Raw genomic sequence first — 19,696 nt, forward strand, 5'->3', positions numbered from 1 at the left:
CTTCATCAGTCATTAGGTGATATTGTTTTCTCTCACGTTCAGTATGCGGCTGATGTTTGTTCTTGTTTATCCTTTCATCATTACTAAACTCACCTCCTGCACCTGACTCCCGGTGTATATGTTACAGAATACCACCTTGCAATATGGAAACAGCAGAATATAAAACAATCTTCCAGATGGTCAACGAACAGGGTCATCTACCCCACCAACACCACGACCAGCTGGCGCAACTGGGTACGGCCATTGAGGAGATCCTCCGTTCTCCTCCGCAACGACACCACCAACAAGGTTCTCCATGCCCCTATCAGAGGGCCTCCTACCACGGGTCGTCAAGTGAGCCAGTCCCCAGCCTACCCATCTGTCCTCCCAAGTCAGTGATGCCCGACTGTTCCTTCCGGAGAAGTATGACGGTATTCCATTGAAATGCTGTGGCTACCTACTCCAGTGCTCCCTCTATTTGCCTATTTGCCTATCAAACGGGAGCCCCCACCACCGAGAGGTCCAATCTTGCCATGGTCATTTCCCTGCTGATGGGACGGAGTGGGCTATGGCAGTCTTGGAGAGAGTAGAGGAGGAGCTGGGTTCCTATGAGAGGTTCATGAGAGGTTCATGGCTCTGTTCAGGGCGGTCTAGAGGGCAGAGATGGAGGTGAGCAACTCCAGCAAGGTGCCAAGACCGCTGCAGAGTATGCCCTCACCTTTCTGACTGTGGAATCCTCCAGCGGATGGAATGAGCCTGCACTCCCAACTCTATTCCGCAGTGGACTGTGTGAGGAGGTCCAGACGGAGTTGGCATGTCAGGATGACAACATACGCTTGGACGGTTTCATCTCGATGGCCATCTGTCTGGATAACCTTCTTCGGGAACGCCGGTGTAAAACTTGAACCCATGGAGGTAGGGGCCACACACCTCTCCAGCGTCGCCAGAGACAGCTGGGACTCTGTCGCTATTGCGGCCAGGAGGGGCACCAGCTTCAGCGTGCTAACCCTGGGTCCACTAGAGCAGAGGGGCAACCCTGTGACCTTCCGTCTCCTACGGTCTTCTACCGGGCTGACTCCCTTCCAGTGCGTCCTGGGATATCAGCCGGCCCTAGCTCCGTGGACTCTGAGCCAGATCTGAGGCTCCTGTAGTGGTCGAGTTGTTCCGGTGCGCAGAGGATGTGTGGAACGCCGCCCACTTGAGACTCCAGTCCTCCATCAGAAGTCGTAGGCGGACTGCCACCACAGTGAGGCTCCCATGTTCCTTCCTGGTGATCACGTCTGGCTCTCCCTATTTTCATGCTTTTACAATGTGAAATTACACTTATCCATATCCAGGATAAGACTAAGTCCACTGTGGAGAAGCATCCAAGGGTTACAGAATCCACTAGAGGCACCAATTCTGTCTGCACAGGCTGAGATTCAGTCTGATGCATGGTCACATCTGTAACACACAGGGTGGAGTACATACTGTAGTTGGAGAGGGAATTATCTGCCCAAAGTGTAAACCTTTCATAGGTAAAGTGCTCATGTTTGGCTAAGATGTAGACATTTACATAGGAGTTAAAGTAAGTAAGTTGAGCCAAGGCAGAGGACATATTCAGTCATCTTACAGTCAGGTTTGGGATCAATTCCGTTTCAATTCAAGTCAATTCAGGAAGTACACTGAAATTGCAATTCTCTTCAATGCTTTTCATGAGGAACATTTAGAATTTTAATTTTTGTTTACATTCTTAATTGACTGGAATTTAAATGTAATTGACCTCAATCCTGCTTACAGTAAATAGATACTGAAACACAGAGGAGAAATGGACTTGGAAGTCCATGCAGGTTACATACAGTACTTACAAGTGAGATGCAGAATCACCATACAGATGAATACTAGAATCATCTTGCAGTCCGTTGAATGTTTACTCTCTCTTGCCCTGACACTAGTTCAACTGGATGATGCAGTACTGTATGTGATACACAGAAGTCAGACCAGTAGGCTGCTTGGCAGTTACAGAGAAAGGCATAAAGTCACAAAGACATTATTCTCACAAAGACAGTATTCATTGTAAATAATATAATTATAGATTACATATATATATATATATATATATGTTACTGTTCAAAAGTTTGGGGTCACTTAGAAATGTCCTTGTTTTCGAAAGAAAAGCACATTTTTTGACCATTAAAATAACATCAAATTGATCAGAAATACAGTGTAGGCATTGTTAACGTTATAAATGACTATTGTAGCTGGAAACGGCAGATTTTTATGGAATATCTACGTAGGCGTAGAGGCCCATTATCAGCAACCATAACTCCTGTGTTCCAATGGCAAGTTGTGTTAGCTAATCCAAGTTTATAATTTTAAAAGGCTAATTGATTGTTAGAAAACCCTTTTGCAATGATGTTAGCGCAGCTGAAAACTGCTGTTCTGATTAAAGAAGGAAAAAAATGGCTTTCTTTAGACTAGTTGAGTATATGGAGCTTCAGCATTTGTGGGTTTGATTATAGGCTCAAAATGGCCAGAAACAAAGAGCTTTCTTCTGAAACTCGTCAGTCTATTCTTGTTCTGAGAAATTAAATTGCCAAGAAACTGAAGATCATGTACAATGCTGTGTACTACTCCCTTCAAAGAACAGCAGAAACTGGCTCTAATCAGAATAGAAAGAGGAGTGGGAGGCCCCGGTGCACAACTGGGCAAGAGGACAGGTGCATTAGTGTCTAGTGGCAGCTTCATTAAATAGTACCTGCAAAACATCAGTCTCAACGTCAACAGTGAAGAGTCGACCCCGGGATGCTGGCCTTCTAAGCAGAGTTTCAAAGAAAAAGCCATATCTCAGAGTGGCCAATAAAAATAAAAGAATAAGATGGGTAAAAGAACACAGACACGTGACAAAGTAAGATTGAAAAAAAAAGTGTTATAGACAGACAAATCAAAGTTTGAGGTTTTAGCATCACAAAGAAGAACATTTGTGAGACGCAGAATTTTTTAAAAGATGCTGGACCGCTTGACGCCATCTGTCAAGCATGGTGGAGTCAATGTGATGGTCTGGGGATGCTTTGGTGGTGGTAGAGTGGGAGATTCATACAGGGTAAAATGGATCTTGAAGAAGGAAAGCTATCACTCCATTTTGCAATGCCTTGCCATACCCCGTGGATGGTGCATAATTGGAGCCAATTTCCTCCTACAACAGGACAATGACCCAAAGCACAGCTCCAAACTATGCAAGAACTATTTAGAGAAGAAACAGTCAGCTGGTATTCTGTCTATAATGGCCAGCACAGTCACCTGATCTCAACCCCATTGAGCTGTTGTGGGAGCAGCTTGACCGCATGGTACGTAAGAAGTGCCCATCAAGCACATCCAACTTGTGGGAGGTGCTTCAGGAAGTATGTGGTGAAATCTCTTTAGATTGCCTCAAAAAATTGACAACTAGAATGCCCAAGGTCTGCAAGGCTTCAATTGCTGCAAATGGAGGATTGTTTGAAGAAAGCAAAGTTTGAAGGACACAATTATTTCAATTAAAAATACTTATTATAACCTTGTCAACATCTTGACTATATTTCCTATTCATTTTGCAACTAATTTCATGTATGTTTTCATGGAAATCAAGGACATTTCTAAGTGTCCCCAAACTTTTGATATACAGTTGAAGTCGGAAGTTTACATACGCTTAGATTGGAGTCATTAAAACTCATTTTAAACCACTCCACAAATTTCTTGTTAACAAACTATAGTTTTGACAAGTCGGTTAGGACATCTACTGTGCGCATGTACTGTGGATGTATTTCAAGGCCTACCTTCAAATTCAGTGCCTCTTCATTTGACATCATGGAAAAATCAAAAGAAATCAGCCAAGACCTCAGAAAATAAATTCTAGACCTCCAAAATTCTGGTTCATCCTTGGGAGCAAGTTCCAAACGCCTGAAGGTACCACGTTCATCTGTACAAACAATAGTACGCAAGTATAAACACCATGGGACCACGCAGCCATCATACTGCTCAGGAAGGAGACGCGTTTTGTCTCTTAGAGATTAAGGTACTTTGGTGTGAAAAGTGCGAATTGATCCAGGAACAACAGCAAAGGACCTTGTAAAGATGCTGGAGGAAACAGGTACACAAGTATCTATATCTACAGTAAAACAAGTCACTGCTCAATAACTGCCACAAAAAAGCCAGACGACAGTTTGCAACTGCACATGGGGACAATGATCGTACTTTTTGGAGAAATGTCCTCTGGTCTGATGAACCAAAAATAGAACTGTTTGGCCATAATGACCATCGTTATGTTTGGAGGAAAAAGGGGGAGGCTTGCATGCCAAAGAACACCATCCCAACCGTGAAACATGGAGGTGGCAGCATTATGTTGTGGGGGTGCTTTGCTGCAGGAGGGACTGGTGCACTTCACAAAATGGATGGCATCATGAGGTAGGAGAATTATGTGGAAATATTGAAGCAACATCTCAAGACATCAGTCAGGAAGTTAAAGCTTGGTCACAAATGGGTCTTCCAAATGAACAATGACCCTAAGCATACTTCCAAAGTTGTGGCAAAATGGCTTAAGGACAACGAAGTCAAGGTATTGGAGTGGCCATCACAAAGCCCTGACCTCTATCCCATAGACAATTTGTAGGCAGAACTGAAAAAGAGTGTGTGAGCAAGGAGGCCTAATAACTTGACTCAGTTACACCAGCTCTGTCAGGAAGAATGGGCCAAAATTCATCCATCTTATGGGAAGCTTGTGGAAGGCTACCTGAAACGTTTGACCCAAGTTAAACAATTTAAAGGCAATGCTACCAAACACTAATTGAGTGTATGCTAACTTCTGGCCCACTGGGAATGTGATGAAAGAAAGAAATGCTGAAAGAAATAATTATCTCTACTGTTATTCTGACATTTCACATTCTTAAAATAAAGTGGTGTTAAAAACCTATTATTGCTTTGCCGTTATGGGGTATTGTGTGTAGATTGCTGATTTTGTTTTGGAAATATCAAATTTGGAGTCAGGCTGTAACATAACAGATTTTTCGTCAAGGGGTCTGAATACTTTCCCAAGGCACTTAATATACATTATGTTATATGTATTTTTTTGTTGCAATCAAGCGTTCTAAATTGTTCAGCAACAAATTGATGAATGTAAAGAGATATCTGTTACAAAACACCAAGTTGAATGACATTCGGAGATTGTCAAGTCAAGCCTTCAATATGTTAAGATGGCATCGGAGAAGAAGGCTGACATTTACATGACATACGCAGAAGATTAAACTACCTGCGGGACATTCAAAACTGTAATATCTGATCCTTCACGGAGTCGTGTCTGAACGACGACACTATCAACATACAGCTGGCTGGTTATATGCTGCACTGGCAGGATAGAACAGTGGTGTCTGGTAATACAAGGGGCGACGGACTATGCATTTTTACAAATAACAGCTGGTGTACAATATCTAAGGAAGTCTCGAGCTATTGCTCGCCTGAGGTAGAGTATCTCATGACAAGCTGAAGACCACACTATCTACCTAGAGATTTTTCATCTGTATTTTTTGTAGCTGATAACATACCACCACAGACTGAGTCGGGCACACACATACAGGAAAACACATACCCAGAGGTTTAATGCAGGGAAAATGAAATCTGTTTTACCAAATCTATCAGAATGTTAAATGTGCAACCAGAGAAGGAAAACTCTGGACCACCTTTTCTCCACACACAGAGACACATATAAAGCTCTACCTCACCCTCCATTTGGCAAATCTAACCATAATTCTATGCTCCTGATTCCTGCATACAAGCAAATATTCAAGCAGGACGCACCAGTGACTCGATCAATGAAAAAATAATCAGAAGAAGCAGATGCTAAGCTACAGGACTGTTTTTGCTAGCAGAGACTGGTAAATGTTCCGGGATTCCTCCGATGACATTGAGGAGTACACCACATCAGTCATTGGCTTAATCAATAAGTGCATCGAAAAAGTTGTCCCCAACCAGAAGCCATGGATTACAGGCAGTATCCGCACTGAGCTAAAGGCAAGCGTGCCGCTTTCAACGAGCGGGACTCTAACCCGGAAACTTGTAAGAAATCACGCTATGCCCTCCGATGAACCATCAAACAGGCAAAGCACCAATAGAGGACTAAACGCACTACACTGGCTCTGACACTCGTCAGATGTGGCAGGGCTTGCAAACCATTACAGACTACAAAGGGAAGCAAAGCCGAGAGCTGCCCAGTGACACAAGTGTACCAGAAGAGCTAAACTACTTCTATGCTAGCTTCGAGGCAAATAACACTGAAACATGCATGAGAGCACCAGCTGTTCTGGAAGACTGTGTGTTGACATTCTCCGCAGCCGATGTGAGTAAGACCTTTCAACAGGTCAACATTCACAAGGCCACAGAGCCAGACGGATTACCAGGATGTGTACTGCAAGCATGCGCTGACCAACTGGCAAGTGTCTTCACTGACATTTTCAACATCTCTCTGTCCAAGTCTGTAATACCAACTTATTTTAAGCAGACCACCATTGTTCTTGTGTACAATAACACTAAGGTCACCTGTCTGAATGACTACTGACCCGTAGCACTCACGTCTTTAGCCATGAAGTGCATTGAAAGGCTGGCCATGGCTCACATAAACGCCATTATCCCAGAAACCCTAGACCTACTCCAATTTGAATACTGCCCCAACAGATCTCTATTTCACTCCACACTGCCCTTTCCCACCTGGACAAAAGGAACACCTATGTGAGAATGCTATTTATTGACTACAGCTCAGCGTTCAACACCATACTGCCCTCAAAGCTCATCAATAAGCTAAGGACCCTGGGAATAAATACCTCCCTCTGCAACTGGATCCTGGACTTCCTGATGGGTTGCCCCCAGGTGGTTAGGGTAGGTAACAACACATCCGACACTCTGATCCTCAAAACGAGGGCCCCTCAGGGGTGCGAGCTCAGTCCCCTCCTCTACTCCCTGTTCACTCATGACTGCACGGCCAGGCACGACTCCAATACCATCATTACGTTTGCTGATGGCACAACAGTGCAGACCTGTTCACCGACAACAACGAGACAGCCAATAGGGAGGAGGTCAGAGACCTGGCTGTGTGGTGCCAGGACAACAACCTCTCTCTGAACATGATCAAGACAAAGGAGATGATTGTGGACTACAGGAAAAAGAGGACCGAGCACGCTCCCATTCTCATCAAGGGGCTGTAGAGGAGCATGTTGAGAGCTTCAAGTTCCTTGGTGTCCACATCACCAACAAACTAACATTGTCCAATCACACCAAGAGAGTCGTGAAGAGGGCACGGCAAAAGCTATTCCCCCTCAGGAGACTGAAAAGATATGGCATGGGTCCTCAGATCCTCAAAAGGTTCTACAGCTGCACCATCGAGCATCCTGACTGGTTGCATAACTGCCTGGTATGGCAACTGCTCGGCCTCCGACTGCAAGGCACTACAGAGGATAGTGCGAACGGCCCAGTACATCACTGGGGCCAAGCTTCCTGCCATCCAGGACCTCTATACCAGGTGGTGTCAGAGGATGCCCCCCCCACCAAAAATTCAAAATCTCCAGCCACCCTAGTCATAAACTGTTCTCGGTAAGCGATATCGAAGCGCCAAGTCTAGGTCCAAAAGGCTTCAAAACAGCTTTTACCTCCAAGCCATAAGACTCCTGAACATCTAATCAAATGGCTACCCAGACTATTTGCATTCCCCCCCCCCCTCCTCTTCTTTTACACCACTGCTACTCTCTGTTGTTATCATCTATGCATAGTCGCTTTAATAACTCTACCTACATGTACATATTAGCTCAACTAACGGGTTCCCCTGCACATTGACTCTGTACCGGTACCCCCCCTGTATATAGTATCGCATTGCTATTTTTCTGCTGCTCTTCAATTACTTGCTACTTTTATTACTTATTCTTATCCATATTTTTTAAACTGCGTTGTTGGTTAGGGGCTCGTAAGTAAGCATTTCACTGTAAGGTGAAACCTGTTGTTTTCAGCGCATGAGATTTTTATTTTTATTTGATACCGGAAAAGCCTACAATTTAGGGAGGGATGTTTTTTGTGTTTGTCAAGAATGACATTGTCTATTTATTGTGGTGTTGAAAATGCAAACCATGACATTGAAGTGCCCAAGCTCGGTATGCTTTGTTTATTGGTTGTGTGGTGCATTGGCACAATAACATGTTGGTGGAAAATTCATTGAATATATTTTATAGAATTATCAACAATTATCAACATCAACATTTTGAAAAGCAGATTCCCCCCTAGCTGATCATTGCTTGCAGCGGGCTCTGATCGTAGTGTAATGAAACAGGCAGCGAGAGTGAGCTCGTCTGTGGTGGTGGGCAAACCCTCAACCTCCTGGCTCGTAGCCCTGTGTGTTACCTACTGTACCACAAAAGCATGCAGAAGTGGCAAAGTTGATATCCACATTTATAAACGCAGGGTCGCTACAGTTATTGTCATTTGTGGTCGTAAACATTATTTTGAGTTAATTCTGTGAGGGGGAAGGGTGTTACATTTATTTTACAGTACAGGGGAGGGTCATGGGAATTTGATGTACATTTGACCGACCACCTCAATTCGGTCTTATGTGGCAAAATTTGAAATGGTGATTTTTTTTATATTGGATGAAAGTAGAGACTCAAAATGAAATGTCATACACTGCAGTTGAGGATCAAGTAAATCTGGAAAAGTAAATCTGCTTTGAAAGTTGATAACTTTTTGAATGTTTTGGTACACCTACTGGAGACCTCTTCTTTGTCTACACCTGTTCAGCATCGTTCACACCCTCTGTCTCTGATTAACACACACTATAAGAAATAAAATCTAAGTTTATTTGTCACCTGCACAGGATACAGGTGGGCCTGCTGGAAGGTGTAAAAGCTACAGTGACATAGCTACTTGCATATTTGCATATTAGCAATATCAAACATAAGAAGTGTCCAGATAACAATATTGTGGATAAACAATAGATAGGCTCGTAATATTTTTTGTATTCAGATTTATAAAAGTGTGTTATTAGGCACATGAAAGTGCACATGTTCCAGATGGCATTTCTGGCAAAAAAACACACATTGAGATAAAAACACTATTAAACGTTTAAATGCCTCTCCTGTGAAGTCGTGACTTGCGACATATGCCTTGTTTCCTGAAACGGGTCACAAATATATATTTGAGTCAGTTTAATAAATAACCGTTTTTGCTTTGGATGTAATCTGTCAGGGGCAACATGAACAGCAAGTAAAGATGGTGAGAACAACAATGACACCGCATAGACATCCTGCTGAAAACCACATAGAGACACAGAGAGCAGGTAGGAGGGTCCTATGTGCACTAAGCCAGCAGGCCCACCTGACTAAAGCGTAGACACAATCTCTTCTTGGGCTTATGAGTCTGCAGAGTACCTGTGAACTTGTTGTGTGGGCGTGGGTGTGATTGACATGCTATCAACACAACTTAAAGAGGACAACACAACACAGAGGAGAGATTACCTAAATAAATAGGTTGTTTCCCATTCTTATTCAACTACTCCCTAGAATTCAATAGAAAACTACACACAAACACATGAGTCATTGTCTTCATCATATAGAGATCACTCTGCTACCCATTTTATTTTGAATGATTGTGTGTCTCCTCCTGGTAACTAATCTACACTTTATAATAACTTAGTTGATGTTAGTAGTAATGATCCAGTGATGATGACTACCTAGACTGTTGGATGCAAGTAACTCTATGATTCTGAAATGGATTTATAGCATGATACAGATGTGTAATATGCATGTAATCAATTACCTCGTTAAAAATCAATTACCTCCGAACAGTGTCTTTATTGGACCTTTGTTGACAGCTATTATGACGACACACATGCTATATCACGGGAAAGTACATTGTCAATGTTTCTTAGTGAAAAACGTTAACATCTGGACAATTCTAAAAGTTGCTGCCAACTCTGAAGTTAAAGCAGTTATGAGGACTTCTATGTACATTGTTGCACCCTATTGAAAGAGAAATGAAGTACACTACTTCAACCTGCACATATGCATATTCACATCTTCTATTGTTTGCGAAAACTTCTCAATTACCATGTGTACATTGTCATGGATGATATGTTCGACACTATCAGCTCCCTTCAAAATATACTCGGCTAAGAAGTCTATTTTTAGTTCAGGCTTTTCTCATGAAGAGAGTGAGTTGTGCTCTTAGTGACATGGGTGTTTGTGGTTTTGATGCACTGAGGTGTGTGAAGACAGTGTGTGGTGAGGACTGATGGTCATTTCTGGGGTTTAGAGATGGGTTAAGCTGAGTGGAAAATCCATTTGGGGTCTGTCAGAACACCACAGAGATCTGATACAGGATACAGCTTAAAAAGAGAGTTTGAGACAACTGAAAGCTACGAATGCTATTATGCATACCATGCAATCGGGATGAAATGTCCATGCAAACTTACCAGTTAGAGTTGAAGAATATGAGTGAAAATCAAACAATACATAAAAATGACAGTGAATTCATGTTTTATTTAATCTAAAATGGGCAACAGTATCACAACAGTCATGTAAAAAGGAGTTAGACAGAATATAAGCAATTGCAACACAAGTATAATGATATAAACACAGTGTTTAACAGAAAAAGCTATGCAAGTCTTAGAGGAGATCAATCTATGTTTTTTCCCACGTTTTAGCACCTCACCCCAGAGTACTCCGTGTCTCTCTCCATGGCGCTCCTCTGTCTCTGGGTCTTTGGCTTCTTGTGGATGATATTCAGAGCAGCGTAATGGACCGACATGAGTGTGTCATCATCTTCTTGATCCTAAGAGGAATAACAAAGCAAATTCCAAAGACTGAAATTGGAAATTTGATAGAAAGATCTGTTTACAGTTCATCAAAGTAATACTCACTATAAGTGAGTAGTTCACTATAAGGTCTGCATACCTGGTCATGAGAACTGGGGACTGTCAGACCACTTGGCTGAGGATGCGTTCCTTTTAGACAAACATGGAGGAATCATCATCATCAACATCATCAACATAAAATGAATTAACCCAGTTTCATGACTAAAACATGTAATGTATACTGCACCAACAGTTTAAGCATATATTGTGGTTAATGATAACGCTTACCACTGCACAGTAGAAAGGTTTTCTTGGTACTCTTATACATAACACAAGCAAGGACAATGATGATGATGACACAAAGAGCCAACGCTACACCGCAGTACACCAAGAGAACACGTTCCTTCTTACAGCCATCTGTGGAAATACAGACAGGAAATTCAGGACATTTTGGTCAAGCATGGATAAAATATTAGAACATATTAGAAATGTCAGAAATATCACTAACAGTCCATTTCCAGCTTGGTCCCTTTCCCAAACAGTATCTCCCCACATGAGGCCACAGCACAGTAGTAAGTCCCAGCATCAGAGAGGCTGAGGTTTCTCTTGGGGAGGTTGTAGACACAGCTCTGTGTAGGAGACCCAGCGTCAGGGCTCTTCTCACACTGATCACTCCTGTCTCCATTGTTGTAAATTATTCCTGGATGGAATTCTCCTGAGGCATGTCTGAACCAATAGATACTGTGTTCTCCTGCACAGGTCTCAGTGTGTATTGTACAGTTCAGAGTCACAGAGTCTCCTGGCTGAACTGACTCAGACACAGGCTGCTGGAGCACAGACATGCTGTTGGACTCTGAACCTGAAGAGAGTGAGTAAGATCATTGTGTGTACATTTTCTTTGCCTGCTAGATTAATTCATTTACCATTATATGGACACACATTAGGTTGCGACTTAAATTACCTTTGACAATTAAAGAAGTTCCTTCTGCAAATTTGAGTTCGCCCTCTTCCATAACACCACAGTAGTATGTAGCTGAGTCCCCTGACTCTGTCTTGGAGATGCTCAGGTTAGAGCTGTCAAATCCTCTCTTCACACTCAAACGTTTAGTCTCAGTAAAGTCTTTGTTAAAGTTTTTGGAATAAAAACTAGTTTTAGTGCGATAATATGATGATGCCATGAGAAGAGGCTTCTGTCCAACAGTTTGCTTGAACCAAGAGACCCTGGCCATCAAATTAGATTGACAAAAGCAAGTGAGAGAAACACTTTGTCCCAGTTGTGTAACGATCACAGGGTCTGGTTGGATTACATCCTTGTTAAGTGCACAACCTGTGAAGCAAACAAACAAATTAATCAGACAAAGTTATAGTACAGAATTATACATTATTATCATTATTCAGACTACATAGTCATTCAAATGGATGAAAAAAGACTGATGTAAAAGGATCCACATTTATATTTCTTACTTACCCAAATTGGCGTAAAACAAAAAGATTGTCCAATATATAATCATAATTTTACTGTCCTTTCTGCACTATACAGTGTGTGGGTCTGACAACGGGGCACCTTTTATATGATGACACTCATTGGGTAATCATTATGAAGTAGGTGGAAACTCTGAACTGAGTGATATTATTGGCTGTCTGAACAGGCATAAAACATGTGATAAAAACTACAATCTAACATGTGTCCCGTGGCATACCATAGTTAGAGCAGCCCTTCAAATGATGTACAGTCAGAGTTACTTGTCTGTATTTTTTCATCATTTGGGTGGGTGGCTGAGACTACTGGTACATATGTCCTCTTTGACATACACAGGGGGTTTACATTGTATTTCTCACTTCATGTCTGTAGAAGGCAGTTCAAGCTTTCAGGAGGAAGTGAACTCTGGTGAGGTTGGCACCTTTTTGACAAAGTAAAGATGTGATCCTTTGATACCCATCATCAAATTCATTGTAGAATACCACATCAGTCAGGTTCTTCAAAGAGTTAGTGATGTACTGAAGCACCATGCCAGTGGTGAGTTTGTACCGTAGCATGTAGTTTGTGTTCTCACTGGTTATGTGACATTCAATAGTCACATTGTCGCCCAGCTTTGCATTCTGGGAAGAAGTGGGCTGAACAAGAACTGGTGTTTGAGATGCACCTGTAAAAAAACAACGATATTTATTTATTATTATTTATTTATTTATTCTCCTTGCTGGCTCTTTCACAGGATGAGATTGACCTGTGTAAAATGCATTCTCTCTACAGAAAAGAATGGAATCCTGCGTTTGCGTTCAATGGTTCATTTAGGCCTGCCGAGTGGCACAGTGGTCTAAGGAACTGCATCTCTGTGCAAGATTTGTCACTATAGTACCTGGTTGGAATCCAGGCTGTATCACATCTGGCCGTTATTGGGAGTCCCATAGGGCGGCGCATTGTAAATAAGAATTTGTTCTTAACTGACTGGCCTAGTTAAATAAAGGTTTAATCGAAATAAAATCTAAGGTACCGTCTGTTTTTCATGGTCAGATTTCATTGGCTGAACACTCGATAGGCGGTCCAGTAGGCCACGAATGGAACAAACACCATACTTTCATGTTGTTGTATAGCTTGATTCTGTATTGCACATCTTTATGACCTAACTGTGACCTAACTACACCTCATACTGTCTATTGACATGTTTTCTGTTTCTCTGTGTTATGAAGTGACTGTGTGGAAGTCATAGAGGCCCTAGAGCAGGGGTGGGCAAACTTTTTTTTTCTAAAATTTGACAGAGGGGCCGGGCCAGGAGCATTTGGAGGGAGTGTTTGGGCCGGATATACTAAAGCATTAAATGTAGTGTGTGCAAACCTCATAGCACAGTAAGAACACTACAACCCAATTTATTAACTGTCTTTCTAATGTGAAAAATAGCCCTTATCAGTTAATAAATTTGTCTCAAGGAATATGCAAGATATGGCATTTACATACTATTTCGCAGATACTGGGAGGAGGAAATGTAAATTGTGTTGACTGCTTGCTAGCATAGTTTGCATGCTTCGTGGCAAAGTGACGGCTGATATTGTACTCTTTGAAAACCGCAACAGCTTCTTGGCATATCAGACATACAGCCGTTGATCGGACTTCAGTGAAGAAGTATTTTGTTGTCCACTCCTTATTAAACACTCGGCATTCGCTGTCCACTTTCCTTCTCTTTGGTCCGCTCATTTTCACAGAAGGGCTTAATGGTGACGTGAAACGAAGTGAAAATTAAAGTGAAATAAAGAGAAATACGCGCCACTCCATCAACGGTCAATGTGTTTTGAGTGCGCCATCTATTGGGGAAACGTGGGCATTGCAGGGAAAGGGGAAAAAATGAGGTTTTTACTATAATTTGGACAAGTTCGGCGGGCCGGATTAAAAAGCCTAACGGGCCGTATGTGGCCCGCGGGCCGTAGTTTGCCCATGTCTGCCCTAGAGGATGACAGTGTCATAACATGTGGCCAACCAGGTCCCAACTACTAGTACGACTCCCATGGACCACAATGGCACTGTCATCCTCTAGGCCCTCTATGACTTCCACACAGTCACTTCGTAACACAGAGAAACAGAAAACATGTCAATAGTCTTTACTTTATTCTGTAATGTATTGACAGATAACATTCCTACCATCATATAATTAGAAGGAGGCTTTTTCTTTTTGGTCCAGATGATGATGATGATGATACTTTACATCACACTTCCGACCATGGTTTGTGTTTAACTACGGACTTCATATATCTAGGTCAAATGACCTAATAAATAGTTCATTTAGTTTTTTCATAGATTTCTGTAGAATATGTGTAGATATTTTGCTGCCTCATTAAAATGGTGTTTTATTGTTGATAAAAAGGACAACATGTAGAGCAAAAGTGTATGTCATACAACTGACTGAGATATCCTGCTGAAACCAATTAAAGAGAGAGAGATAAAGAGAGAGAGAGAGAAAGAGAAAGAGAGAGAAAGAGAGAGAGAACGTCCTGTGTAGAAGCCAACAGGCCTTACCAAAGTATAGATAGCGACTACCTCGAGTTTTGTTCATAGCAGACCGCAGAATACCTTTAAATATGTTGCTGAGTATGTGAGGGGGTGTTTGGCATGCAATCAGTAGGCCTATGTCTTAAAGAGAAAAAAAGAAGTAAACCTCCTACACCACAACTGCATTGTATTTTCTGTAACATGATGGATGGGACCACCTGACTTCACATAAATGAGAACATTGACCTTTACCTTGTAAGCACTGTGTTTAGAGACCAGTGTTGCACTCATGGGTATGAACAGTACATTGGCCCTGAGAGGAAAAGTATAGTGCTGTGTGTTGCTGCAGGTCAGTCTTCCTGTGTTAAAGGTCTGTTAAAGGTCTGGAAAGTCACTGTAACTATGACCACAGAGGAGTGTGAACAGAATGCATTCTGAGTTCAATTTATTCATATTAATTTAGCTTAAAACCTTTTTGGGATAGGGGCAGCATTTTCACTTTTGGATGAATGGCATGCCCAGAGTGAACTGCCTCGTACTCTGTTCCAGATGCTAATATATGCATATTATTAGTAGTATTGGATAGAAAACACTCTGAAGTTTCTAAATATGTTTGAATGATGTCTGTGTGTATAACAGAACTCATATGGCAGGCGTAAACCTGAGAAAAATCCAACCAGGAAGTGGGACATCTGAGGTTTGCAGTTTTTCAAAGCTTTGCCTACCGAGTACACATTGAGATATGGATGCGATTGCACTTCCTAGGGCTCCCACTAGATGTCAACTGTCTTTTGAAACTTGAATGAGGATTCTACTATAAAGGAGGGGCTCATGAGACCTGTTTGAGTCAGTGGTCTGGCATAGTGCCTCGGTCTCATGACGCACGCTCCCGACAGAGTTACCTCACGTTCCAGTGCTTTTTCTGAAGACAGGAATTCTCCGGTTGGAACATTATTGATGTTTTATGTTTAAAACATCCTAACAATTGATTCCATACATCGTTTGACTTGTTTCTAAAGGACTGTAACGGAACTTTTAGAGTTTTTGTCTGGATGAATAACAAGTGGCTATTTGGACATAAAGGATGGAACTTTATGGAACAAATCAGTAATTTATTGTCGAACTGGGATTCCTGGGAGTGCCTTCTGATGAAGATCATCAAAGGTAAGTGAATATTTATGGTGTTGTTTCTAACTGTGTTGATTCCAAAATGGCGGCTATTCCTCTGGCTGTTTTGGGTTCTGAGCGCCGTTCTCAGATTATACTTTTGCCGTGAAGTTTTTTTGAAATCGGACACTGCGGTTGCATTATGGAGAAGTCTATATTTGTATTCTGTGAATAACACTAGTATCTTTAATCAATGTTTATTATGAGTATTTATGCTAAAATCACTGGATGTTTTGGAATCAAAACATTACTTTACGAAAGGCACCAATGTAAACTGAGATTTTTGGATATAAATATGCACATTATCGAACAAAACATACATGTATTGTGCAACATGATGTCCTATGAGTGTCATCTAATGAAGATCATCAAAGGTTAGTGATTAATTTGATCTATATTTCTGCTTTTTGTGACTCCTATCCTTGGCTGGAAAAAATGTCCGTGTGTTTTTTCGACTTGGCGGTGATCTAACATAATCATATGTTGTGCTTTAGCTGTAAAGCATTTTTAAATCAGACATGATGGGCAGATTAACAAGATGTTTATCTTTCATTTGCTGTATTGGACTTGTTAACCTCTTGCTCCTACCTGACACGCAGGCGTCCCATCTAGACATCTGGAAATGCAAATGCGCTATGCTAAATGCTAATAGTACTAGTTAAAACTCAAATGTTCATTAAAATACACACGCAGGGTATTGAATTAAAGCTACACTCGTTGTGAATCCAGGCAACAAGTCAGATTTTTAAATGCTTTTCGGCAAAAGCATGAGAAGCTATTATCTGATAGCATGTAACACCCCAAAAGACCCGCAGGGGACGTAAACAAAATAATTAGCATAGTCGGCGCTACACAAACCGCACAAATAAAATATAAAACATTCATTACCTTTGACCATCTTCTTTGTTGGCACTCCTAGATGTCCCATAATCACTATTGGGTCTTTTTTTCCGATTAAATCGGTCCATATATAGCCTAGATATCGATCTATGAAGACTGTGTGATAAACGGAAAAAAATAGCGTCTTATAACGTAACGTCATTTTTTTAAATAAAAAAAGTCGACGATAAACTTTCACAAAACACTTCAAAATACTTTTGTAATGCAACTTTAGGTATTAGTAAACGTTAATAAGCAATCAAAATGATCACGAGGCGATGTGTATTCTATAGGGGTACGTCTGGAAATAATGTCCGGGTAAATCTCAACCAAAATATCCGGTCCGAGACCTGAAGAAATCGGCTGTCTCTTCTTTGTTTGACCAAGAAACAAAGCCTAGGCAAATGACAAGACTGTTGACATCGTGTGGAAGCTGAGTGTTTTCTATCCACACATACTAATCATATGCATATACTATATTCCTGGCATGAGCAGCAGCGATTTTTAAAAGAATGTTCAAAAAAGTAGGGGGTAGGAGTAACAGGTTAATGTGTTAAAGTTACATATTTCTAAAACATATTTTTGAATTTCGAGCACTCCCTTTTCAGCGGAATGTTGTCCTAGAAAGGTTAACAGTTGATAATGCTTTATTTATCTTTACACATACATATCAGATGTAAAATGAGTTGGACAGAGAAGTAATACATTCAATTATTTTTTACTTTATATTACACTTGAAAGAGTCTATCACATTTTACTGAAGCATTCATATAGAGCTACTTATTAAAGAGGTATCTTGCATACAATGACAACTGTTTCATTCATCCAGTTCTACTGTCTGATCCCAGAGTACACCGTCTCTTCCTCCATGTTGCTTCTCTGTCTTCTAGACCTGTTGTTCTTGCTGCTCAGATTCAGAGCTACATAATGGAGACTGTCTGCATCTTCGGCCTGTGAGAAACAGAACTATATTTTTAACATGAATTGTAATCGGGGTTTTTTTGCGAGCTGACTGAGGTCCTATTTTCATCGCAACACAGAACGATTCATGCTTACCCCTGCGTCTGACTGGGAAACTGTAGGACCTCTTGTCTGAGAGACCAGTTCTGAGAACAGCGACACAAAAGACTATAAATCCTGCCACGTCTTCCACTTTTGCTACATTCAGAGATGGTGATATCAAAGAATAGTAACTTTTTAATCATTTACCTCTGCACTTTCTCTTGTTCATCTTGTACATGATGCTAGCAAGTGCAATGATCAGGATGAACGAAAGAGCCAATGCTACACCCAGGCAGTACACCAAGAGAAGAGGGTCTGCTCTATGGCCTGTGATGATTAAAACAGTGATAGAGGGAACGAAGTATGGATCATAGATTTCTGTAGATTGTCTAATCTGAAACTGAGACTTTAGAATGAGACCTCACCTCCAAATTAACCTACCCTCAATGTCCAGCTTGGTCCCTTTCCCAAACAGTATCTGCCCACATGAGGCCACAGCACAGTAGTAAGTCCCAGCATCAGAGAGGATGAGGTTCCTCTTGGGGAGGTTGTAGACACAGCTCTGTGTAGGAGACCCAGCCTCAGGGCTCCTCTCACACTGATCACTCCTGTCTCCATGGGTGTAAATGATTCCTGGATGGGATTCTCCTGAGCCATGTCTGAACCAATAGACACTGTATTCTCCTGCACAGGTCTCAGTGTGTATTGTACAGTTCAGAGTCACAGAGTCTCCTGGCTGGACCGACTCAGACACAGATTGCTGGAGCACATTCATGTTTCTGGACCCTGAAACTGACAAAAAGGTAAATTAACCCATAGATTTTCTAGAATATCACGATCACAAGTGTTCTAACTGATCATTTGTTAAATTAAAATCTAATCTGATTAAGAGTGTACCTCATATTTTCACTGTATATGTCTAATTTCAGATTTAAAAAAAAAAAATGTCTCTTTACCTTTTACAATGAGAATGGCTCCTTCTCCAAACTCCATCTTATTGCTATAAGAGCTCCCACAGTAGTAAGTGCCTGAATCTGACAGCTGCATGTCTGAGATCCTTAGGTGATTCTTTTCTTGGCCATTTTCCACCGAGAAGCGAGGGTTATCCTTAAACTCATGGTAGAATGTTGCGTTCCTTTCAAACTTATTGACAGTCGAGAGGAGCTGAAGTTTATCTCCCAAGGTTTGCTTGTACCAAGAGAACAATACTGCCATGTCACTTTCTTGAAAGCAATGCAACACCACTGTGTCTCCAACGTTGGCTGACATGAGACCACTCTCTTGACGTATGCATGAAGACTCAGTACCAGCTAGCACATCAACTAGAGAACAGGGAAATATAGTAACTATGCTATAGGTTACCACAAATACAACTTTAGGTTGTCAAAGTGTCTGTAAAACAATCATTTAAAAACCCCGTGTCTCCAAATCAAGTAGGGACATCACATAAGAGAAATATGAAGGATTTCCTTACCCATCTCTATGAGAAGTGGAAATATCAGACACAGTGTGATCATCTTTAAAGTTGTCATCCTCTTCACAACTTGTCTTGAGTGGAAAAACTCTAGCCCTGTGTACAACACTTCAACGATCGAGTTACAGGTGATTGGTCGAACTGGACGCGTAATTTTTTGTTGATGCCTCATTCAGGCGCGCCCATGTCCTCCTCATGTGTATAGTACAGCTCTGTCTCACAGATTGTCCTGGCTGGACTGAATCAGAATAGTTGTTTTATAGGTAGATTCTGATCATTATAGATTTATTACAAATGAAGTACTTATTATTGAAGTATTGGCATCCGTTATTCTTTATCACTGCAGCTACTGTTGTAAAAGAAAGTCATAGTTGTGACCTTT

At 41.4% G+C, this 19,696-nt stretch overlaps 2 protein-coding genes across 2 annotated transcripts; both read right to left on the reverse strand.

Annotated features, from left to right (window-relative positions):
- Positions 1-10,479: 10,479 nt before the first annotated feature.
- LOC124007751 lies at positions 10,480-12,372 on the reverse strand. Its single transcript, XM_046318489.1, has 6 exons — positions 12,282-12,372; positions 11,775-12,140; positions 11,322-11,672; positions 11,102-11,230; positions 10,914-10,963; positions 10,480-10,791 (listed from the first exon to the last, which is right to left on the reverse strand). Exons 1-6 carry the CDS (start codon positions 12,322-12,324, stop codon positions 10,660-10,662), a joined length of 1,071 nt encoding a protein of 356 aa, XP_046174445.1. The 5' UTR covers positions 12,325-12,372; the 3' UTR covers positions 10,480-10,659.
- Positions 12,373-17,669: 5,297 nt separating this feature from the next.
- LOC124007755 lies at positions 17,670-19,372 on the reverse strand. Its single transcript, XM_046318493.1, has 6 exons — positions 19,315-19,372; positions 18,797-19,162; positions 18,282-18,632; positions 18,048-18,167; positions 17,895-17,944; positions 17,670-17,789 (listed from the first exon to the last, which is right to left on the reverse strand). The coding sequence occupies exons 1-6, from the start codon at positions 19,370-19,372 to the stop codon at positions 17,670-17,672; spliced, it is 1,065 nt and encodes a 354-aa protein (XP_046174449.1).
- Between the last annotated feature and the right edge of the window lie 324 nt (positions 19,373-19,696).

This window comes from Oncorhynchus gorbuscha, linkage group LG21, assembly GCF_021184085.1.
Source record: "Oncorhynchus gorbuscha isolate QuinsamMale2020 ecotype Even-year linkage group LG21, OgorEven_v1.0, whole genome shotgun sequence".
Lineage (NCBI taxonomy): Eukaryota > Metazoa > Chordata > Actinopteri > Salmoniformes > Salmonidae > Oncorhynchus > Oncorhynchus gorbuscha.